We start from the raw sequence: 24,366 nt of genomic DNA, 5'->3' as shown, positions 1-24,366 counted from the left end.
TGTAAGAAAAAAGTGTAAAAATATTTCAAGTAGGCCAATCCTGATGATTGAGGCAGGCTTATTTTTGCTCCTAAGCTTAACCATTTCAAAAAAGAATATAGCTGATGAAGCTCCATCCAGTCATGGCCTGTACCAGCAGTCTGCGAACTAGCTACACGCCCAATGCCCGTGGCGTATAAAAAATATGTCGGGCCTGTCAAAATTGGCAGACAGTATGCCCAGCAGACCTATGATTTTTTATGGACAAATACTTGCTTTATTTCATAAATAATCAATTTTCATTTTTTGGTGAAAAGGACACAAAGTTGATATTTTTTAGCTGAAATAATTCATGTGTAACAATCAATAATTTTAAGAACTTTCACATATTTTACCAGGTGATTCCATCGCCACCTTTCGGTAGCATCAATCAGATATCATGGTATGTTTGTACATATATAATATATATATATATATATATATATATACATATTATATTAAATAATCGTTAATCCAGGTGCATTGACCTTCACAATCACTACAACTGGGCCATCTTCGGTTAACTTCGATATATTTATCTGGATAATGGCTGAGATGTTCCGATTACACTACGTTGTGCACTGATTGGCTAACGGGTTTTCCGTAATTACTTGATAGATGCTCGTTTTGTCTCATCTTATCTTTGGAATTTGCTAAGATGCTTAGCCCGGAGTTGCGCCAAAGCAAAAGGCAATAGATAGTATTTTTATGAAATAACTTAAATACTTGAACGTTATATGGTACTAAAATCATTGAATTGTCCAATATAATAAATATTTATGCTGATGATGATGTGAAGATGGCTGAGGACCATGTGTTTTCTTTGTTGTCCTTTTTTACAAGAGAATAGCATTAAATACTCTATGAAGTGGTCAAACTTGTTATTTTTCTTCATTTTTTTACCAGTCTTTTTTGGGCCTATGAAATATGATTTGGGCCTATGGATTTGTTAAGGTTATAGGCCCGAATGGCCTATGCTTATTTTTTATATATCCTCTGCAATGGCATGTTACAAGATCCAAGAAGTTGATTTCCATCTTGAAATTATAGTTGATATTTGGAAAATACTTTATGACAGCTGCATAAAAAATCTCCATCTACAGGCTCCAGGATTAAATGTTAGAGTGTAAATTAGGGGTGTAACCTTTTGACTTGCCCCCCTCCCTCAGATCCAAAATTAATTTGGTTAAACGTGTTGATAGGGAGTTTGGGGGTACTACCCCTAGAAAATTTTAACGATTTCTAGTCCAATATGGTGCATTTGGGACATATTTCTTTACTCTTTTTCACCTATATTGAAATAAAAAGTAAACTTTTTAGGCGACTTTACCCACTTTAGGTGAGCGCCAGGTGTCACCCCCAGGATCCGCTTGTGATCTCGCAGTAAAAAACCTATTGGACTTCCTGGATAGGAAGATCCTAGTTTCAATTCACTTGATTAGCAAATTTCAAACACGATCAATAGGTTTTTAAAAAAATATATGTCATTAGCTGCTCAATTCACTCCATGCACTGCACCAGGAGTGTTTATTTTCTCAAAATTCCTTGTGGTTCTCTACATAGACTACATTATAAGAGTGCACAGTGCAAAATGTACCATATAAATAAAAAAAATGGGCTATTGCTGGAAAATCTAATTATCTTTATGACTATTTCCACATGTACACACATCTACATGAGAGCAACCTACTTGCTGACCCCAAATGACCTTGGATGCACATTTCATTGATTATACAAAAGATGCGTGCTGTGTTGCCATCAGATATTATTGTTTTCTTCATTTAGACTATATGCCAGTAAATATCTAAGAATGTGTGAATGAAGATGCATTAATGATTAAGAAATTTGATTCGCCGGTTGCATAATTCGCATAAACATGTTTCGAGCTTCGGATGACCTTGCCAATGTTTTCATCAGGTTATTTGTTTTTTTCTTGTTGACAAAAACATGAAAGTTAACTAATTGCTGACAATTACGATATACAAACAGCAAACCGCTGAAATGTCTGATTGTCATGAAAACTTTCATTAATGAAATGTAAGAATTGTCAACAAACCCATGTGCAGCAATCAGCTGACACACACAATTGCCGACCTTCAAAATATGTGACAGCGAAATAAAGAAGTCGTACTTACTGTCTCCCTTCGATTCTTGTGAAACGGAGTCTCCTATATTGTTTTCACTCTCATTACTCTTTGAAGCAGCTGCATTTTCTTTGCAATCGCTATCTTTTTCAGAAACTCCTGCCATGACATTCGAGCTTATGAAACCACGTGTGTATTGTGCCAAATACAAATTCCCGTTTCTATTTTTAGGTACAATATTCTCTACTCTCACGTGACCGCCTGACACGATTGAGGGAATTCTTTTTTTTTAAACATAATTATATGTGTATACTACATATTCTGCTTCTAATTGACCCGATTTAGGTTGACATATAAGTATGTTGCCTTTATTTTACAAAAATATCTTTATTTAAAATCGATAATAACTTTTAAAAAGAAATCATCGGATAAGAGAATATTCTGATGAAAGAGGGTCGTTCAAAACCATACATTCAAGGAATGAATTGCATGATTGATGTCATTATCGGGGTATGAACGCAGCTGGGCTGGCTTCAGTGCGTGGACTCCACGCGTACTTTAACCAGCCCAACTGCGTTCATATCCCCGATAATGACATCATCAAATTTAATATTTATAATTACAATCTCAATAGTTTATTATTTCATTCAAGAAATGCTAAAAATTCATTTCGTACTTAAGAAGACCGTATACGTGATTCATTTTCACATATTCTGTAAATCGAACGACCCAACTGTAACCGGAAACAGTTTATCAAATTGCGTAACAATCACGCAGGAAAAATAAATCACTTTTAAACGTAAAATTGAAACAACAATACATTTTACATATCAAAAATTAACACTTTCAGATATATTTGATTTAAGTTTTCCGGGCCATTTTGACACAATATAAACAATAACAATATTGTTATGCGATTATTCGTGAACCGAGCATATACCGAAGATGTTGCGTTGTGTATTATAATATCATGCTCTTCTCATGTATGTAAATAAATGTTACCGCCAGAAGTAAAGGCGATGAACTTGAATGTTTGTGCTAATGAACTATTGAATTGAATTGAAATCCGAAAATATTTGCAAGTGCCGAGCATTAATTGGAGTATAAACGCAGTTTGGCTGGTTAAATGGTCCACGGGTACAAAATAACCAGCCCAACTGCATTCGTGTCCCCAATTATGACATCAATCACGCAATTCATTACTTATATTTACACCATGATCGAAGCTCTTGTTATTAGAAATTATTATGGTGAAAGATAAATGTGAAGTTCAGCCTCCAATTTTTGTTACACAAAGGATGTTGATTTTGTTGCACAAAGTATGTTGTTTTATAAAAATTGTATTATATGAAAATGATGTATGTATATACATGTATACAATGTTCAGTCTTAATAAAAAAATGTATGTCTGTTTATAATTATGCATCATGTTATGTGTAGTCGTATACAGTTGTACGTATTAGCTGTTACATTGTTTGTAATTCCAATGGACATATTTGTTATCTGTGAATTGCGGATTTGTTTTCGGTCATTTGTTAAAAAATGTATAAGTTATATGCATTTTATGGCACGACAAGAGAGTAATAAAAGATACACGTTAAAACACTTCAATTAACTATTACTGTTATTCAAAAGTTTACGTACTTCTTCTTCGTCGAACCAAGGTTGTTTTATATGGAAAATGGCCGAGGCATTCCGAATGTAAACATCATATGCATGTACGTAACACATTTGGACTACGGTTGTAAACGTTGTAATATTGAAGTATACTTTATTAATGAATCAATAATGAATCAATAATTATAAGCCTTGATACACATTTTTATCTCAAGCAGTGGTATGCTTTGTTAACATTTGTAACCATTGGTTACTATTTATGTTGATATATACTATGTGAGTCTGTTTTATTGTTAGAAATTGATCAATTGTATCATTTGTTCCAACATATACTAGTATATAAAAAGCAAACTATTGGTTATTGTATTGTATACTATTATAGTTTGATTAATTCGTGTTTTCTATTCCAGTTCATCCTTAAAAATAGATTAATTATAATATTTATTTAATATTTCACACTACATTGTATAATTGTAATTGTGATTTATAAAATATGTATATGAAACACAAAAAACTGTATAGTTTACGTGTAATAAAAATTCTGTTCTGTTCTATAATATTGTCCACGGTGCGTTTTGCTCGTCAGCTCACAGAGCTTGATCAGTATACGGTATGACTACAATACGAAAATAGCATTTTTGACTAAAATGCGAAAATAAGGTTATATTTTGATGTAAGTAAAGTTATTTTCGCGAAAATAAGATATTGATATAAATCTGAAAATATGCTTATAGTTTTGGTGAAAATAAAGTTATTTTCGCGAAAATAACCTTTTTGACAAAAATATAGGTAATTTTTGGCGAAAATAGTTTGTTTGGCGAAAATAAGATTTTGATAAAAATCTGTAAATATGGTTAGTTTGGGCGAAAATAAAGTTATTTTCGCGAAAATAACATTTTTGACAAAAATATAGTTAAAGGAAGATTACTTACTTTTGTTGTCGTAAATGACAATTTTAAATCCAAGATGATAAAATATTTTTATTTGGTCTACATAACACATATGACAGGAGCATTAATTTTTCGAAACAATAATGGTTTTGTAAGTTTGAGTAAATTTAACAATGATAATTGAAAGTACTTTAACATGTTTCTGTTGATCACACCTTAATTGGAAATGTGCAGCATCAAACGGTTATACACCCCTGTTTGTCATTAACCGGATTAAGTTTATGATAATGACCCATAATAATAGACCGTTATTGCTACTGATCGAAACAGGTACTTGATAAAACTAAAGCGGAAACAAAGATACATCCGTATATGGGCCTGGATGAAAGCTTTCCTCTAAAACCGGACACAGAGAGGTGTAGTTGACGGTGCCATTTCCAGCATGAGCTCTCAATGTAACATCCTAGGCCCAATATCAATTATTAGGTTCCAGGCCCCAATTTCTCGAAACTTCTTAAGCTTAACAGGCTTAAGTCGCTTATTTCTATTAGCCAAAAAACATACTGAAATTTTTTTTGGTAAATAAAAAATGGTTTATTCTGATAATCATACAGATTATTCCTACATAATTTCTAAAAATTCTTGAAGAAGTAAATATAACACATTTTATAGAATAACAAAAATAGTGAGATTAGCTTAATCCTGTTATAAGGGACTTAAGAAGTTTCGAGAAATTGGGGCCAGGCGTTCACATGGATAAACTGACCTCGACTGTAAATGAGTATTTCAGCAAAATGACCTCAAACACACTAAAGCATAGGAAATGAGGGGCATGTTCTTACATCCTGAAATAATGAAAGGGAATTCATCCGAAGAAAATGGGCCAATTTTGAAACGACCCTCTTTCCAAAACGACGTTTTCATTCGCATGATGAAAATAATTGTAAACAAACATGGCGGATATTTTTGCTGCTTTAGAAAAATTAGGAATTTACAAGAAAGTTCTTCATGCAGGTGTTGGTGACAATCCTGATTACGAAGATGGAACAAAGGTTAAATTAGACTGCATTGTTCTACCATTTGAGGTGTCAGTTATCCCTGTTAGCGTTTTGCATTAGCCTGATTAGGTTTAGTTTTTCGGACTAATCTGATTTCGTATTACTCAGATTTACTTGACAATACCTGGTATATTTTACTTTCATGATACTATGGCATCAAATCGTACACATGTGACAGATTTACAATGAGAGCGTCAGCTTTCTCATGTGAGGAATTATCCGCTTCTTAGTCAAATAGCCCCAAGTCAAAAAGCCCCCATTTTGGTCAAATAGCCCCCACTCACATTTTAAAATTGGTCAAATAGCCCCCAAAAAACGCCTCCACATTTTTATTTTTTTTATATGTATGTGTGCATACTTATGTTATTCCAAAACACTTTTTAACCTTTATTTTTACAAAATGAAGTGCTATTAACATTATTTCTATATTAATAAATTTGAAAATTTTACCAAGTAAAAATAACAAACGTTTTAAAATATATCTTATAAATAATATATCGTCCTAGTCCCTAAAATCAGGACCAACCTTGATTCGCGGCCATCTTTGTTTTTACCTGGTTATCACGTGAAATGCACGTATCTGCAAAGCTATGATGTCATTTTTACTACGAACTAATTACAAGAGTAGATGCTTTCAAACTCGTGAAAAAATGTCTTTAAAACAGGTAAATTCACTTAAAACAATGGTTAACACTGCAAACAACGTAGTTTTACTAATCCCAAATTAATTGCCATAGAAACCAACCATATTTGCCACATAACATCCTTAAAAATTCGCTGGTTATTTCGTCTGCTTTGTATACATTTTACCAAAGACGGTCACGTGACCTAAATTCTTGTAAGAAGGCAAAGCAAAATTATAATATGTGTTTTCATGACCCATACTCTTAGTGTCAAAATAAAGAAATTAGTGAATGTTAATTTCTGTTTAAGGTGCATCCCTAAGCAGTGATAAAGCAGTGCATATAGAGGATCTGACATGAGTTGTCATTTAAAACCAATTTTTATTAAACGAGCCTTTGGCGAGCTTACTAACAGTTTTCCTGGACAAGTTTAATAAAAATTGGTATTAAATGACAACGAGTGTCAGATTCTTTTTATCACATGCTTTTTCCGGTATAAAATGGCAAAAAAAAACCTACCTGTTTTACCTGCGAGGCTGATGAGCCGAATATCACCAAGTGTTGTCATTTCCCGCGCTACATGCATTGCAGGAATGTAGTACCAGGATTTATTTAAAACAGCATATATACCCGATCATTTTAATTCCGTTTATTTAAGAATGCATTCTCAGATGATATCCAGTAAAAATCACACTCTAAACACTATAATTTTAACGAAATCTTTCTTTCTGTTATACCGGAAGTGAACATAAACATCATGAGGTCATCTAGTAGATGTGACATCATAATGTTTATGTTCATTTTCGGTTAAAATAAACTAAATTTTGGACGCTTTTAAATTTGCTTTTTCAAGATATCAAGACGACATACTTTGTTATCCTCTTAATATTTAGAAAGAAATTCAACTACTCTAACCAAACAAATATTTATTATAGAAATAAAATAAGAATTGAAGGTTTGGTATACAGGAATATTACCAATTAGCAGGGGTTTTTTGCCAATTAACTTTTTATATAAATGCGGAGCGATATATTTTCTGACCAATAGATGAAGAGCACTGTTATATTACACATGTGTAATATAAAAAAATACGTGATGGTTATATTAAACTGGAAACAAGGTTTAGCATGTGATAAAATTTATTTCCAACTGCCCTTAAACATGCTTATGTACAAAATGATCAGAGAGGAAGGCACTTATGTCCTTAAGTCATCTAGAATGTTCAGTGTCCCTGATTATTTTGAAATAATTTTCACATTACATTTCACGTCTTTTAAATACACATTTACAATGTATGGTAAAATGCATTATGCATTCTCATTGCACAATACAATATACATTAACATAGATGGAGAATGTATATCATATGTTAATACATAGTAATAAGGTCCTTAAGCAGCTGTCATTAATCTTCTGTTTCATTTGTTTTGGGGACGGTGTGCACATATATAGAGGAAATCTTTTTTAGCAGGCCGGTGTCGGTCAGATCACAAGATCTGTACATGTCCCATGCAGCGAACACACGTCCATGCAGGGACCTGTACGCTGCCTTCTAGTTATGCTTGAAGCATTGTTCTGAGACCAGAGATATATATATACACATATCTTAAAAATATTACCACTTACATTCAAAATTAATATACATTCAAATATCTTAAAAATATAACAACTTACATTCAAATATCTTAAAAATATTACAACTTACCTTTAAATATATTTTAAAATTAAAAAAGAAGTGGGGGCTATTTGACCAAATTCGGGGCATTTTGACCAAATTCAGGGCGTTTTGACCAATTTTTTCGCAGTGGGGGCTATTTGACCAAAAGTGTGGGGGCTATTTGACCAAAATGGGGGCTATTTGACTTGGGGACTATTTGACTTGGGGGCTATTTGACCAGGTTCCAATTATCCAATATAAACTTCACCTCTTCTTTAAATGGATGCATATCAAACTAGCTGATTTTACTCACAGGTGCTTGACACAAACTTTTTTTAATGTTCTATATGGGCTATATTCTACATGTTTAACTACCCACTTATGGTAAAAAACAATTTGTACGTGAAGGATTTGCCATATCAAAAATCGTAAAAAAATCTGTCAACGTACAATTATTTGGACTACCACAAAGAGATAACCGTGATCTGGTCATTTCTTGCAGCAGTGTTCGTGTTTGTTCAGCATGATGTTTTTGTTCTGTTTGAGACCTTATACATGTATCTAATTATAGTATATAGCCCATATAGAACATTAAAAAAAGTTTGTGTCAAGCACCTGTGGTTTTACTAAACTGTTTAACTGTATGTAGTGTGTGTGTGTTTGAACCAGCGGCCCGGTTAGCTCAGTTGGTTAGAGCACTGCTAGTGTTCCGGCGGTCGAGGTTTACTTAAATGTGCGAAAATTCTATGATTTGCATTTTTTCACTAGGAAGTTAATCACGCCACAACAAAGCTGTTGAGCTAGATAATAAAATTGTTTTTTGGGGGTACTTTGAGCCATAATTATTATAGGATGTCGTTGTTAATCTGTGAAAGCAATAAAATTCTATCCATCTATCTTCCATTAATGTGTAACCCTTACTGGGGACCTAGACATTTGCATGTCAAGCTGCAAGAATGTAAGTAAAGGTTGTGATTTGTGAAAGAACCAGTACTTTTAAAAGAAAAGTTAAAATAAGAAGGTACAGATAAGGTTAAAAAGTAAAATGAAGTTCGATTATGACGAGACATGTTCAATCTGACAGACAGCTTGATTGAACTGCTCCAGGGTAGGGCAGGCCACTATGTTGGGTGGGAGGTTGTTCAAATGGAAGACAGCTCTTGGGAAGAAGGAGAATTTGTAGTTGGTGGTCATGGGAGATCTTAATCTATAAGAAGAGCTGTGATAATGTCAAGATGGTCTTGTCGGTGGGATAAGGTAGCCAGAGATAGTCATTATCATTATTGCCATTAATTAGCGGTTTAGACAGGTTTTAAAAAGAGAGGGTGCTGCAGAAAAAGGAAACATGTTGCTAAGGGCACCATTGTATTGGGCTGTGAAGATCTTTGACCCAAAAAGTTTGGTAGCAATTGGGGCTACAGACTTTCTGTAGCCCGAGCCAGATTTCCATAGCCCACGGGTTAACAGAAAAACGCATCTTGAGTACCTTATATGGTTAATAACAAGGAATAATATGACAACTGTACAATTTCTTGTTTTATTTTGTATGAATATAAGTATGGTGATGGTGTGGTCCTGTATTGCCAGGGGGCTGGGAGGCTGGTGGTGTTCCATTGGGATGGGGGGATCTGTCAAGGCAGTAGGATTGTAGTTGGATTGTTGATGAAAGCGAGAATTGATCCTGTGAACATGGGCTGCTTGTGGCATAAATGACAAGATTTTACTAACATCTATTTATATTTATTGGTAACTACCTAATTCCACAGGCGGCAGTTGCATTGACATCAACCAAAAATTCAAAGCATTTTTTCCCCAAAAAAATACTAATATCCTTATTAGAATATTAGTATTTTGGGGAATATTTTACTTTGAATTTTTGGTTCAAGACCAAAATTATTTGGAACATGATCATCTATCACAAAACCCTAAATATCAACCAAAAAATCAAAGCATTTTTTCCCAAAAAAATACTAATACTCTAATTAGAATATAAGTATTATGGAGATTTTTTTCCTTTGAATTTTTGGTTGATAGATGATCATGTTCCAAATGATTTTGGTCCTAAAAAAAATAAGTTTGACTGATTTTATTTTTTGGAAGGGGGTGTGGCCATAGGGTGGGTCATGTCAATGCAACTGCTGCCTGTGAATAATCCAAGTTTATTTGAAAAAAATAACACAACAACATCCAGACTTCAGTATCTCACTATATCAAACAAGAAATGACTTTCTGAAATTGGATTTCTTAAAGATGCACTATTACTCCCAAATAAAATTTACTGCAATTAATACAAATATTTTGATATACTAAAAAAGATGAATAAATGTCGAAAACAATGATTCTTATGAAGGATACTGAGTTTATTTGAAAGAAAGGTGCAGAAAACATGGTATATATATCTACCTTATGAGACTATAGTAGATCACAGTAAATCTTTTAGCATTCACCAATCATTTAATATTTTTGCGTTTTCAGCTATTAAATACAATTAAAATATTGTAATAAGTAATTAATATTTTCCATAAATGCATAATTTAGTAAGTAGTTCAAGGTTTATCACTCAAAATATATGTTTGTTATGGATGTGTTTGTATTGATTTTGAATAAGAGTGTCACTTTAACCAACAAGCCAGATGATTTCATCGCCAGTCGGGCTATCTTGAAGAAATGTTCGTAGCCCGAGTCATTTTTTTGTCGCCATGGCAATCAGGCTACGGTTAATGTCGCACACTGATACTATCTTGTCTCAATAGGCGGTAAAGGTATCATATTGTTATCAAGCAGGAATCTGGGTAAAAGAAAATGCCCATGCTTTTTGTTATTTGAAAACTCCCTTTAAGCATTCTCAGGGATGTGATTTGTCCGCGGATTCGCGGAATTCCGCGGATCTAATGGCCCCAGAGCCCCCCACCCCACCCCGAAAAAAAAAAAAAATATTTTTTTTACCTGAAAAAAAATATTTGGTTGCTTTCAGTTGTTTAAGCTAATATTCCAGTTGGCTTCAAATTTGAAGTCAGGAGAGGCCTCAAAAGGGCTTCTAAAAAGCCATTTTTTCTTCTGCAGTTTGCTTTAGACCCCAAGAGCGCCCCATAATCCCATGGCCGAAAATGTTTCAGCCCTCCAGCTGCCAGGTCAATCACATCCCTGAATTCTTGATACTGCAATTTAGTGATGGTTTTAAATACGCATTGTCTTGTGTGCATGAGCTTATCTATAATTTTAATAAAAAGTTTGTAACTTTGTATGCATATTAATTCACATTTATCAGATTATATTATTTATATTGTTTTTGTTTAGGCTGTAACTCCCACCCCACCCCCACCACCCAGACCATTCATGTCCCCAATTTTATATCCTTTATATCAGCCATTATTCACAGAGATAGAAGGTTTTGAGCATACAACTAAACAGTCATAGAATTCGCTTTGTACATACAATTAAATACTGATGCTTTAAGCGAGTTTTGCCATATATTTCATTTTGAGATATAAAATAAAGTATTTGGTGTTTGCTTTTTTAGTGTAGTTTGGTATGACAATTAACACAATACACTTACAAAATTTATTGTACAAAACATGATTCTATATAATAAATAAATAGTAGGCTAAACTGAACAGGCTAAAATAGTAACTGAGCAGAATTGACCAGATACAATCCAGAAGACAATAAACATCTATTTTATATTTATTTTCTGTTGATGTAAAACCCATTCTTGACATATACATAGACAATCGTATTTGATTATCACAGAATATGAGTTGAATTATAAAGATGTAAGCACAAGACGTTAGGCCTTGGCTTGCTTAAAGTCTTGATATTATAATTCTGTCTTTTTCATCCAAAAGTCTAGTTTTGATGACTGCATTTAGAATAACTATTTGATATGCTGATTGGAGGCTATTTATTTCCGTGAACATTATATTTTTATTCAAAGGGAGTCTATGAGACTTTAACTTATAAGCTCACCTGATCACAAGGTGCTCTCTGTCGTCCTTCCACCATCAGCATCTTCCTTCAAACAACTTCTCTCCCTAAAGCACTAGGTCAATTGGAACTTAATTTCATAGGAATGTTCCTTGGATGACCATCTTTTAGATTCCTTAAAAACCAATGATTGACTCTGGTTGCCATTGCAACCAAAAGGAAAGCTTTGAAAATCTTCTCCTCAGAAACTGCTGGCCAGATTTCAAAATAATTTCCCAGAAATTCATTCAGGCCCTGTTGGTTCATTTAAAACTTTGCCGCCAGGGGGCACTACTTATTTTTTACTACATATATGCCATAGGGCAATACTAATTTTTTACTACATATATGACTATATAGTGAAAATGTTGAAAAAAAAATTAATTTAAAACTCGAGCCGGATTTCAAAATAATTTCACAGAATTGTTCCTAAGGTTGCCTTTTATCAAATGCCTTCAATCCATGTTGGTCTGTTTAAAACTCTGAAGACAGGAGGCGAAAGTGTTTTCACAATATGACTATATTCTATTGTGTATGAGGCAAGGTGCAGTTTTAGTAAGAAAGAAAGAGAGACAACTCTGGTTGTCATAGTCGGTTGGTTTGTCAGGCAACCTTACCAAGTTTGATCAAATCATTGCCCTGTAGTCAAAGCTGGCCCTGCCCCGAAGGTCACAGGTTATCCATATACTTACAAACTAAAATACCTAGATATTTGGTATGTAGCCTGATGTAGTGGTTGTTTACCAAGTTGGTTCAAATTACGTTCCTAGGGTTAAAGCTGGCCCCGCCCCTGGTGGTCACAGGTTTTCTTTTAGTAAAATCTTCATTGCAACTGCAAGGCTCTTGTTATTTGGTATGTAGCCTCATGAAAAAGTAAGCAACTACCTACATATATAGCAAGTTTTGACAGCCTTAGCAACCAATGACTACCTTATCAACCGCTTACTTTTTAAGAAACCAATAATTTTCTTAGCAAACGATGACTTCCATAGCAACCTTTTTCTTTTCTAGCAATCAGCAATCTCCTTAGCAACCATGATTTCCTTTGCAGCTAATGACTTCCTTATCATCCACTTACTTACTTAGCAACCAATGACTTCCTCAGGTACCTCTATCTTCCTTAGCAACCAATGACCTGTCCTCCATACCAATCAATGTTCTGCATGGCAACCACTTACTTCCTTAGCAACCAATGACTTCCTTAGCGATCACTTACACTTTAAGCAATTACCTACATCCATAGCTACCAATGACTTCATAAGCAACCTATTACTTTCTTAGGAGCCAATGACTTCCTAAGTTACAAATGAAACCCTTACCAACTACCTTCATCCATATCAACCAATGACTTCCTTAGGAAATAATGACTATCTAAGCAAACGATAACTTCCTTAGCAACCAATGGCTCCTTTTTTTCAATCAATGATTACCTTAGCAATTATCTTGATCTATAGCAACTAATTACTACTTTTTCAATCAATGATTTCCTTAGCAACCATTGATCACCTTAGTAGCCAACCTTCAACTTCAATAGCCACCAATGACTTCCTTATGAACCCAACACTTGCTTAGCAACCACTTTCTTCCTTATCACCTACCTATATCCATATCAAGAAATGACTTCCTTAGCAACCATTGACTTCCATAGCAACATAAGTAGGCTTCATTTGCCATCACATCCATTGTCCCTGGAAACAACCAGCTGACACTGTCTTGCCTTCCTCATATATTCTATTGAATTCCCTTATTAAACCTCCTTATCAACCGTCAAATTGCTGCGCAACCACTTCCTAGACAAGCATCAACATTCTTAATAACCACTGACTTGTTGGTCATTTGAATCAGTTAAAAGATATATCTTGTTTAGAAATTGGTTTTGAAAATTATGACACTCATATCATTATTTATAAATCTTCCAGATTTACTTCCACTACAAGACGACTAAGTGTGATGATGAACGGACAGTAATCGATGACAGCCACAGGTATGATAAGCCCATGGAGATCATTCTGGGCAAGAAATTCAAGTTAGAGGTTTGGGAAGCGCTGCTGAAAACAATGAGGCCTAAGGAAGTGGCTGAGTTTACTGTTGATAAAAAGGTATAGGATTATTTTTGTTGTGTCAAAAGAGCTAAATTTCTATAATTAAATTTACTTGTAACAATAAATATTATTTTAACTGTATTGCATTCTTACAGCAGCTGGACAATGAGAAAAATATTGTAAGCAATAAGTGCAAAACCTAGGAATGTATCAGCCAAAAATAGCATATGGTACACAGATTTAAAGATGAAGCTTATAATGGCCATTATGGGTGAATATATGGAAATTGGTTGCAGATATTTCATTGGAACATTTAACACTGATGCTTTCCATTTCAATACTTGAATCAGCATGACTGATGTTGAGGGATGTATTTTCTGTATTGACAGCACCTGGAGCAATATGCATTGGTGTCAAAGCAGCTTCGTGAAATATTTGGTAAGGAGAAAGGTGAGGTGAAGGAGAGCCACTGTTGCGGGATGATGGCGATGTCTGAGCAAGGCCTCGGCCACCCTGATCTTGATGATCTCGTGAAAAGCCCACAGCCTCTCATCTTCACCTTAGGTAACACTGTCCACGTAAACACTTGACAAATGGGTGATTTTTAAGAAATTGCAAGCTTTTCTATCACAATATTGCAATAAAAATCTTATGATGTTGTATGTTTACAGTTATCATATTTCCCAAATGTTATACTAGCAATCTAACAGTGACCTTCACTTTCAAATGAATACAAAGATCTCTGTAGTTATGTCTTAAAAGAGAGTTTTTGAACTGCAACCTGGGTTCTTCTGTACTGTTTCATTTCAAACCAATTTTGACAGCTGCTGATTGTCCTTAACATGTGAAGTGTTCAAAAAATAGTCATCTATAGGTCTGTTAATAAGTTGAAGCCACTCAACGTAGCAAATTAACAACTAGGGACAGGTGACGTTGATTGACGTTGCCAAAGAGACTGTCATCCATGTATTGATAGACCTGTGGCTATAAGTTTTGTTGCTTATACATTATATTCTGATCTACATACCGCAAGTGACTTAGTGGGTTTCATTTTTATGTGAAATAATTCAGAGTACCTTTCCGCAGATGTTTTAAACCCCTTATATAGTCATGACTTGTTTATTAGTAACAGTAATTCTTGTTAATTTCCATTAATTTTCAATGTTAAACAATTGATTATATCATCACTTTAATACATACACTTGTAAAAGCTTTTAGATAACTTATGTACCTTATGTTAATAGAAGCCATCAATGTTGAGAGAGCTGGATCTTTTGAGAAGGAAGTGTGGACGTTGTCGGACGAGGAGAAGCTGGGAAAACTGCCGCGGCTCCGTGAGACTGGAAATGAACTCTTCAAGCAGAAGAAATACGCTCAGGCCGCAGATAAATACGCTGAAGCTATAGGGATTTTAGAACAACTTTCTATGAAGTAAGATACAATCAGACATCAATCCAGGATACATGAACTCTCCAGCCTGTTAACCGGGTTTTCCCGGATTTTGAGGTTATTAGAATTTAAGAAATATTACACACCACTGGCAATTTAGCCCCTTGAAGTGATTATGGACCTGGTGGTTAGCTAAGGTTCATTCACCTTAGGGGATGACTCCAATGTCCTTATAATGTCCTGTGTGTTGTATTTTTTATATTTTATCTAACATTTATATCACCATTCAATATTTTTAAAGCGCTTTTTAAAGCGCTTTTGATGTGTTTTATTGAAAAAAGCAAATAATGTTGACTAGCAATAACTTTTCGCAGTTGTTTGAAAATCGCAAGCTACACTTCAACAGTTTTGTGACTTCAGCGGTCCATATAATAAATAATTTACAGACTGATTGACTTTATATATTCAAAGAAGAGACACATTTATTTAACTTAAAGGTATAATATGAGTTTATAGTTGATATCAAAATCATGGTTGGCAATGAGTAAGTAACTGAAGGTGTTTTTTTTTTACATTTTATAAAAGGGGCTGATATTAGGCTACTCCCCATTTGCAAAGAATTATTTGTTATGTGGTCAAAATAGCTGATTTCAAATGATAGATTAAGAACACAAGAAGATAACTAGGAAACTACAATTTTTATCTCATTTCTGCTTTCATCATTATTTGTTGGACTTTTTCCAAATTTTAAAATAAAAATTTCCCTCTAAAGAAAGGCTAGGGTTCTTCTCAATTATTGCTGGAAAGGCTTTGGGGTTAACATATGGTGATGGAACATGGTGTATAGCATTTAGAGACTAGGCCATTATTCATATAAAATCTCATGTCATTGTGAGACAAGGCCACTATTCATAAAACATCTCGCCATTTGGAGACTAGGCCAGTATTCATAAAACATCTCGCCATTTGGAGACTAGGCCGGTATTCATAAAACATATCATGTCATTTGGAGACTAGGCCGGTATTCATAAAACATCTCATGTCATTTGGAGACTAGGCCGGTATTCATAAAACATATCATGTCCTTTGGAGACTAGGCCGGTATTCATAAAACATCTCATGCCATTTGGAGACTAGGCCAGTATTCATAAAACATCTCATGCCATTTGGAGACTAGGCCAGTATTCATAAAACATATCATGTCATTTGGAGACTAGGCCAGTATTCATAAAACATCTCATGCCATTTGGAGACTAGGCCGGTATTCATAAAACATCTCATGCCATTTGGAGACTAGGCCGGTATTCATAAAACATGTCATGGCATTTGGAGACTAGGCCGGTATTCATAAAACATCTCATGCCATTTGGAGACTAGGCCTGAATTCATAAAACATGTCATGGCATTTGGAGACTAGGCCTGAATTCATAAAACATCTCCTGTCATTTGGAGACTAGGCCAGTATTCATAAAACATGTCATGTCATTTGGAGACTAGGCCTGAATTCATAAAACATATCATGTCATTTGGAGACTAGGCCTGAATTCATAAAACATCTCATGCCATTTGGAGACTAGGCCTGAATTCATAAAACATCTCATGTCATTTGGAGACAAGGCCTGAATTCATAAAACATGTCATGTCATTTGGAGAATAGGCCAGTATTCATAAAACATGTCATGTCATTTGGAGACTAGGCCTGAATTCATAAAACATATCATGTCATTTGGAGACTAGGCCCGCATTCATAAAACATATCATGTCATTTGGAGACTAGGCCTGAATTCATAAAACATCTCATGTCATTTGGAGACTAGGCCAGTATTCATAAAACATGTCATGTCATTTGGAGACTAGGCCTGAATTCATAAAACATATCATGTCATTTGGAGACTAGGCCTGAATTCATAAAACATATCATGTCATTTGGAGACTAGGCCTGCATTCATAAAACATCTCATGTCATTTAGAGACAAGGCCTGAATTCATAAAACATCTCATGCCGTTTGGAGACTAGGCCAGTATTTATAAAACATCTCATGCCATTTGGAGACTAGGCCTGAATTCATAAAACATGTCATGGCATTTGGAGACTAGACCTGAATTTATAAAACATCTCATTTCATTTGGAGACTAGGCCAGTATTCATAAAACATGTCATGTCATTTGGAGACTAGGCCTGCATTCATAAAACATATCATGTCATTTAGAGACTAGGCCTGCATTCATAAAACATATCATGTCATTTGGAGACTAGGCCTGCATTCATAAAACCTATCATGTCATTTGGAGACTAGGCCTGCATTCATAAAACCTATCATGTCATTTGGAGACTAGACCTGAATTCATAAAACATCTCATGTCATTTTGAGACTAGGCCTGAATTCATAAAACATATCATGTCATTTGGAGACTAGGCCTGCATTCATAAAACATCTCATGTCATTTGGAGACTAGGCCTGAATTCATAAAACATCTCATGTCATTTGGAGACTATGCCTGAATTCATAAAACATCTCATGTCAATTGGAGACTAGGCCAGTATTCATAAAACATCTCATGTCATTTGGAGACTAGGCCTGAATTCATAAAACATCTCATGTCATTTGGAGACTAGGCCTGCATTCATAAAACATCTCATGTCATTTGGAGACTAGACCAGTATTCATAAAACATCTCATGTCATTTGGAGACTAGGCCTGCAATCATAAAACATCTCATGTCATTTGGAGAGTAGGCCTGCGATCATAAAACATCTCATGTCATTTGGTGACTAGGCCTGCAATCATAAAACATCTCATATCATTTGGAGACTAGGCCAGTTATCATAAAACATCTCATGTCATTTGGAGACTAGGCCTTCAATCATAAAACATCTCATGTCATTTGGAGACTAGGCCTGCAATAATAAAAGATCTCATGTCATTTGGAGACTAGGCCTGCAATCATAAAACATCTCATGTCATTTCCTTACTTTTGTTTTTTTTCTTAAATAAAGTATCATACTTATCATGTGATATAGTAACCTATTAATATCATAAATACATGTACTTTATTTTCATTGATTTGATTGGAAATGCGTTCTTTCATGTTTAAAAGGCTTAGATTCTTCACTTAATTTGACTATGAAAAAATTACGAAAACAACTTTTAAGTTAAGAAATGGTTTGAGATGTTTTATGATCATTTACAGCCTCAGGGTTCTTTAATGTGACTCCCAAGAACAAATGCAGAAAAAGAATGAGTCCCTCTGAGGATCTGGCAAATGTAAGTGAGAACCTTGAGATAGCATATGAGGTTGAGAGTCAGTTTCTAAAAGTCAATTTAATAACTGAAGTTAGGAATGATGGCTAGTTATGAAACTCAGTAAACAGGAAGTTCACATGGAGACATACTTTGAGATAGCATTTAAGGTTGATGGCATAAAGATCAACATGGATACCCAAAACTTGGACTTGCCCAAATTTCCTGATAGTACATATATTTAAAACATGTTTAGTCTTTTTTGTCACAGTTATCATTTCTAGCTCTGTACTGGTATATTGTCACATTATAGCATTTCTAGCTCGGTACTGGTATATCTAGCTATGTCCTGGTATATTGTCACAGTACAGCATTCCTAGCTCTGTACTGGTATATTGTCACAGTACAGCATTCCTAGCTCGGTACTGGTATATTGTCACAGTACAGCATTTCTAGCTCGGTACTGGTATATTGTCACAGTACAGCATTCCTAGCTCTGTGCTGGTATATTGTCACAGTACAGCATTCCTAGCTCTGTGCTGGTATATTGTCACAGTACAGCATTCCTAGCTCTGTACTGGTATATTTTCACAGTACAGCATTCCTAGCTCTGTACTGTTATATATTTTCACAGTACAGCATTCCTAGCTCTGTACTGGTATATTTTCACAGTACAGCATTCCTAGCTCTGTACTGTTATATATTTTCACAGTACAGCATTCCTAGCTCTGTACTGGTATATTTTCACAGCACAGCATTTCTAGCTCTGTACTGGTATATTGTCACAGTACAGCATTCCTAGCTCTGTACTGGTATATTGTCACAGTACAGCATTTCTACCTCTGTTTCTTGTTTAACACACGCCTGTTTGTGTGTCCCTAGAGAGAAGCCAGGTGATCCGGAGTGGCAGGAGCTGGAAGACCAGAAAACCCCGTTCCTGCTGAACTTTGCCCAGTGTAAGCTCAGTCTGGGAGACTTCTACCCTGTCATTGAACACACAACTACCGTCCTCAAACGAGATGCTGGTGAGATGACTTATACCAGTCCAGTACCATTTCAAAAATACATTCATGTACAGTAATTATTTAAAACCATTACAACTCGAGGCTTATTTTTCTTGTTTAATTAATAAGAAAATAATCAGTACAAAATAAATTCATTTTACGTGGTACCTTTAGTTACTGCAAGTTCTAATTATTTAAAACCATTACAACTCCAGATGGAGTTTCTATATGACAGGCTGTGGTCATACATACAAGTTAACCGAGTTTGCAGGCTTGATGCTACTTATGGATTACTATAAAACAAAAATGATGAATGTTTTAATCTGTCAATTTCAAATAGATTCGAGGCTTAGGGTAATTAAATTATTTTTGTTGTTTAATTAATAAGAAAATAATCAGTATAAAATAAATTCATTTCACATGGTACCTTTAGTTACTACAAGTTCTTTACTGAGCCGTAGTTCACATGTTGACAACTTGATACTCTTCACTAGCCTAAAGACTAGTTGATGTTGCAGATAATGTAAAGGCCCTGTTCCGACGGGCAAAGGCTCACGTTGGTGCCTGGAACCCGGAGGAAGCACGGAACGACTATGAGAGAGTTGCGCAACTTGACTCCTCTCTAGCTAACACTGTGAAGAAGGAGCTGGCCCATATAGACAGACTACAGAAGGAGAGGAACTTGGAGGACAAAAAGAAACTTCAGGGACTGTTCATCAACACCTGATAATGGCATGGTTACAGATTATTGTTGTCTCCACCTATATTCCATGCCAGGTGTAACATTAAAAAGTACAAAGCAGTAATTAACTTGAAGCCATAGATGTCATAGATTTCTAATTCAGATACCATCAATGTGTAGACAAAATTGAAATTGGGCCCAAAATCTGGCTCTAACATTCAACAAGTGAGACAATACACTGACATTGTAAAATTAAAATTTTATGTTTACTTCTAAACATTGTGATTATTGAATCTGTTTTCCCAGGTGACCTACATCTTATAGACTACGGTATATGACATGTGTATAAAAGGTCATTTGCAAAGCCTTCATGTATGTACTTGCCCAAATGTTAACCATTAACTTGAGAATTTGGTGGTTTCTTTCATATAAATAATGAAATACCGTAACAGTCTGGGATGAATATTCTCCTCTCATAATCCTTGTGAAGCCCCACATGTAGTAAGGCTGATGTTTTAGACCATCAGAGAAACATGTTCAGTGATCAGTGGAAGAATTGTGTGCTAAGGTCTCATCATGTGTCGCTAAAAAGTATTTACTTTATTGTGATATTATATTTATGTTGAATATTGTGTTGAATGCCGAGATGCTTGAAACAATTTTCTTTCTGGTATATTGTCAAATTTGTATATGAATTTCAAGTAAACTAGAACATTTGTATTTCATTGTATTGTGCTGTTTTTTAAACAAAGAAAATTTAGCTGATAATTATTATTGTGCTCTTAATATTTCAGCCAATCTTACAATTATTTGACTTAGAATACTCATTATGTGGCAGGATACAAGTTATTTGAGCTATGTTGTTGGTTTTGTTTGTTTAAAATGCATGACATAGAACAAAAAAATGATAGAATGGCTGCTGCCGTTACCTACCTTTAAACAAAATAAAGGATCAGAATTGGAACTTGGATTCCTTTAAATGGCTTAAATTATATTGAATATTTTTACAATCATATTTGCTATGGCATTTTAGGGCATACTTAATTTTTCAGGTAGAAAGTTCGGACCTTAAAGAAATAAGTATGCCCTGGAAGAGGAAACAGTTAGTTTATATAGGTTACGATTATGTGATGTGAAGGTAGATTTACCAGTAATGGGTGATTCATATATAGGTGTCAATCTATAAGAGTCTGTTTAATGAACCAATTAGAAGTTTTGTTCAGTGTGTTTTTTCACTGCGCATATATATATATATATATTTATATTGTAGATCTGTTTTGAAATGTTATCATTGTTTAACTTGTCTGGAATAAATATGTTGAAGATTATTTTACACTGATAGTGAAGATGTGACCTTGAACTTGTAGTTAGTGTCCTGGCTCTTGCAGATACTCTATTGATGTGCATGTATGCAGCATTCCATAATGATAAACCTTCCCTTGTCATTTGAGGTAGGGACATGGGTCTTGCAAGCAACATGTCATCTTTATTATACTGATCACATGTGCCATTTTATTTTAAAATGCCTTTTCATGACATATTACAGTACAGACATGACCAGCAATATCTTTGTGCATTTATGCAGCATTCCATAATAATTAAAATGTGGCCTTGAATTTTGAGGTAGGGATGTGGGTCTTGCAAACAACACATAGCCTTTATGTACACAACAATTGTGCCAATTGATTTTAAAAATCCCTCTGTGCATGATAACTCAACTCAACTCTACTCAATTTGTTTGTAAATAAAGGCCGACGGCCCAGAATACATCAACAAACGTTTACAATAATATCATCTGTGCCATCCTCAATTACTGACTGTTTAATGTTTATCTATTATCTACTGCAGTCATAATATGATGGATTAAATATGCAACATGTTTAACGACAAAGCTATCGTAACTGCACATTAAACAATTACCGGTAAATGGATTTGATTTTGACAGCCTGGTCACAACCACCTATTGTGTAGATGCATATAATAATTATAAACCTGTAAGTGTGACCTTGACCTTTTAGGTAGTGGGCCTTGCACACCACACATTGCCCTTATGTACTTTACACATGTGCAAAGCAATTTCAAAATCCCTCCACCAATGGCAAAGTTACAGCCTGGACATGACCAACTATACTCTTATGTACTTATATGCATCATTCCATAATGATTAAACTATTCGTGTGACCTTAAACTTTGAGGAAGGAATGTACCAAACACATGTGCCAAGTAAAAATCCCTCCCTGTATCACAAAGTTGCAGCCTGGACACAGAAATATATTCCATAATTATTATTCAACTGTAAGTGTGGCCTTTGAGTTAGGGATGAGGGTCTTGCATGCGACATATAGTCTTAATGTATCAAGTATTTAAATCCCTCCCTGCAGGAAAAAATAACACCCCAGACACAAAAAAAAGAGACGAACAGTGCAATTTTAATATGCGCACCTTTGTGGACTTAAAAAATAGCTCATCAGTGTGATAAGTGGTTCCATGCTTGTTTGATACATGGCCCCCACAACTCATTCTATGATGTTAAACACCAATATGGCATGAAATCTTAAAATTATTTTACCGTTTGAGTTTTTTTAAACTGTCATTTACATAAGTAATTAATTAAACATTTGAAGCTGTACTGAACTGTTCTTTGCATATTTGATTGGTAATGAGAAAGAACAGATTTTGGTTTAACAAATATTTTGAAATATATAAGAATATGATTAACAAGAAATTATTTTTTTTCCTTTGACATTAACACATGATTAATACGACCTTTCACTGTAAGTTATGAATGCCCATAAGAGGAACTCGAGTGTTATTCAAAGCTCATTTAGAAAGGGAAAGAAATAGTAATAAAATGTGTGGATAAGAAAGGAATATTTATGAACAAGCGGAATACTAGTATATAAAACCATTTATTACCTCTCATTGATGTTTTAAGACAGCACATGAGACCCATGCATGGTCACTGTTAAATGACCTTGTTCTTGAAGGTAAGGACAGGACTTGTGCACACACCACATTGTCCAGATATGTCACATACGGAAATATATTTAAAGTGTGACCTTGACCTTAGAGGTAGGGACTAGGGGTCTTGCACATGGCGTGTCCTCTTGATATGTCAAACGCTACAAGCCATGTTGATATGTCAACACATGTAGCAAGTAATTATAAAATTTGTCCATACATGAGAAAACCCGGACAAAACGACCTATACTTACTCTATGTCCTTTTATACAATATTCCATAGTAAACAAACACTAAGTGTGACCTTCACTATAGAGGTAGGGACACAGATCTCACACGCAGCAAGTCATCTAGGTATGTCAAAAACATGTGGCAAGCTATTAATATTATAAATTCTTTCAATTCAAGAGTAAATTTCAGCCTGGACATCATAATCTATACTCTATGCAACACCCCATAGTAAACAAGCAAATTCGTTGAATTGATATCCCCCGCCTGATTGGGCTAAGTCAAGAAATGGAAATCAATTGTTGATGAAATATATATACATGAGTTTGAGTTTGATTGCAACTGTTTGAAATAAAATGATATTGTATACAATGTAACATTTAGAATTGAACAAGAAACCTAGTTTATGACTCCATGTTACCCAGATCCAAACTAATCTAAGATTGCATCAAGGCAAACATTCTGATCAAGTTTCATGAAGATTGGTCCAGATATATGCAAAAAATATAGCCTCTAGAGTGTCAACAAAGTTTTTATAAGATTTGACTCGAGTGACTTCATTTTGACCCCACATGACCTACTAGTTTCAAACTATTCCAAGATTTCATCGAGGCATTCTGATTAAGTTTCATGGAAATTAGAGCAGATGTATTGCCTCTAGAGTGTTCCCAAGATTTCTGTAAGATATGACCTAGTGACCTAGTTTTTGACCCATATGATCCACTTTTAAAATGCAGTCAAAATTTAACCTAAGAGAACATTCTGACCATGTGTTTTAACTCAATCAGACCAATCACCACCATAAAATAGTTTCAAACAAGATTTTCATGTCCAAGAGTTCATCAAGGAAAACATTCTGATCAAGTTTCATGAATATAAGATCATACATATTGCCTCTAATGTGTTTC

General features: G+C 34.7%; 2 protein-coding genes across 2 annotated transcripts in view; one reads left to right on the top strand and one right to left on the bottom strand.

Moving 5' to 3' along the window:
- The window catches only part of LOC128231582 (clustered mitochondria protein homolog), a 36,799-nt gene extending 34,489 nt beyond the window's left edge, over nt 1-2,310 (bottom strand). Inside the window, exon 1 of the mRNA XM_052944595.1 lies at nt 2,154-2,310. Coding sequence (XP_052800555.1) covers nt 2,154-2,268 — 115 coding nt within the window. The 5' untranslated portion in view covers nt 2,269-2,310. The remainder of the gene's footprint in view (nt 1-2,153) is intronic.
- Nucleotides 2,311-5,525: 3,215 nt separating this feature from the next.
- On the top strand, nt 5,526-21,594 carry LOC128232876 (AH receptor-interacting protein-like). The gene is made up of 6 exons (XM_052946657.1): nt 5,526-5,661; nt 13,830-14,009; nt 14,342-14,516; nt 15,197-15,383; nt 19,466-19,608; nt 20,106-21,594. The coding sequence occupies exons 1-6, from the start codon at nt 5,563-5,565 to the stop codon at nt 20,312-20,314; spliced, it is 993 nt and encodes a 330-aa protein (XP_052802617.1). The 5' UTR covers nt 5,526-5,562; the 3' UTR covers nt 20,315-21,594.
- Nucleotides 21,595-24,366: the final 2,772 nt, after the last annotated feature.

Source organism: Mya arenaria, chromosome 4, assembly GCF_026914265.1.
Source record: "Mya arenaria isolate MELC-2E11 chromosome 4, ASM2691426v1".
Classification (NCBI taxonomy): Eukaryota; Metazoa; Mollusca; class Bivalvia; order Myida; family Myidae; genus Mya; species Mya arenaria.
The sequence above is the reverse complement of the archived record's forward strand: the minus strand, read 5'-3'. Positions and strand labels throughout refer to the sequence as shown.

Bases quoted from the DNA above. Each gene is read 5' to 3' on its own strand.
- LOC128232876 (XM_052946657.1), top strand. From the start codon at position 5,563: ATGGCGGATATTTTTGCTGCTTTAGAAAAATTAGGAATTTACAAGAAA. The intron at 5,662-13,829 runs GTTAAATTAGAC...TAAATCTTCCAG, and splicing joins ATTACGAAGATGGAACAAAG to ATTTACTTCCACTACAAGAC. The intron at 14,517-15,196 runs GTAACACTGTCC...TTATGTTAATAG, and splicing joins GCCTCTCATCTTCACCTTAG to AAGCCATCAATGTTGAGAGA.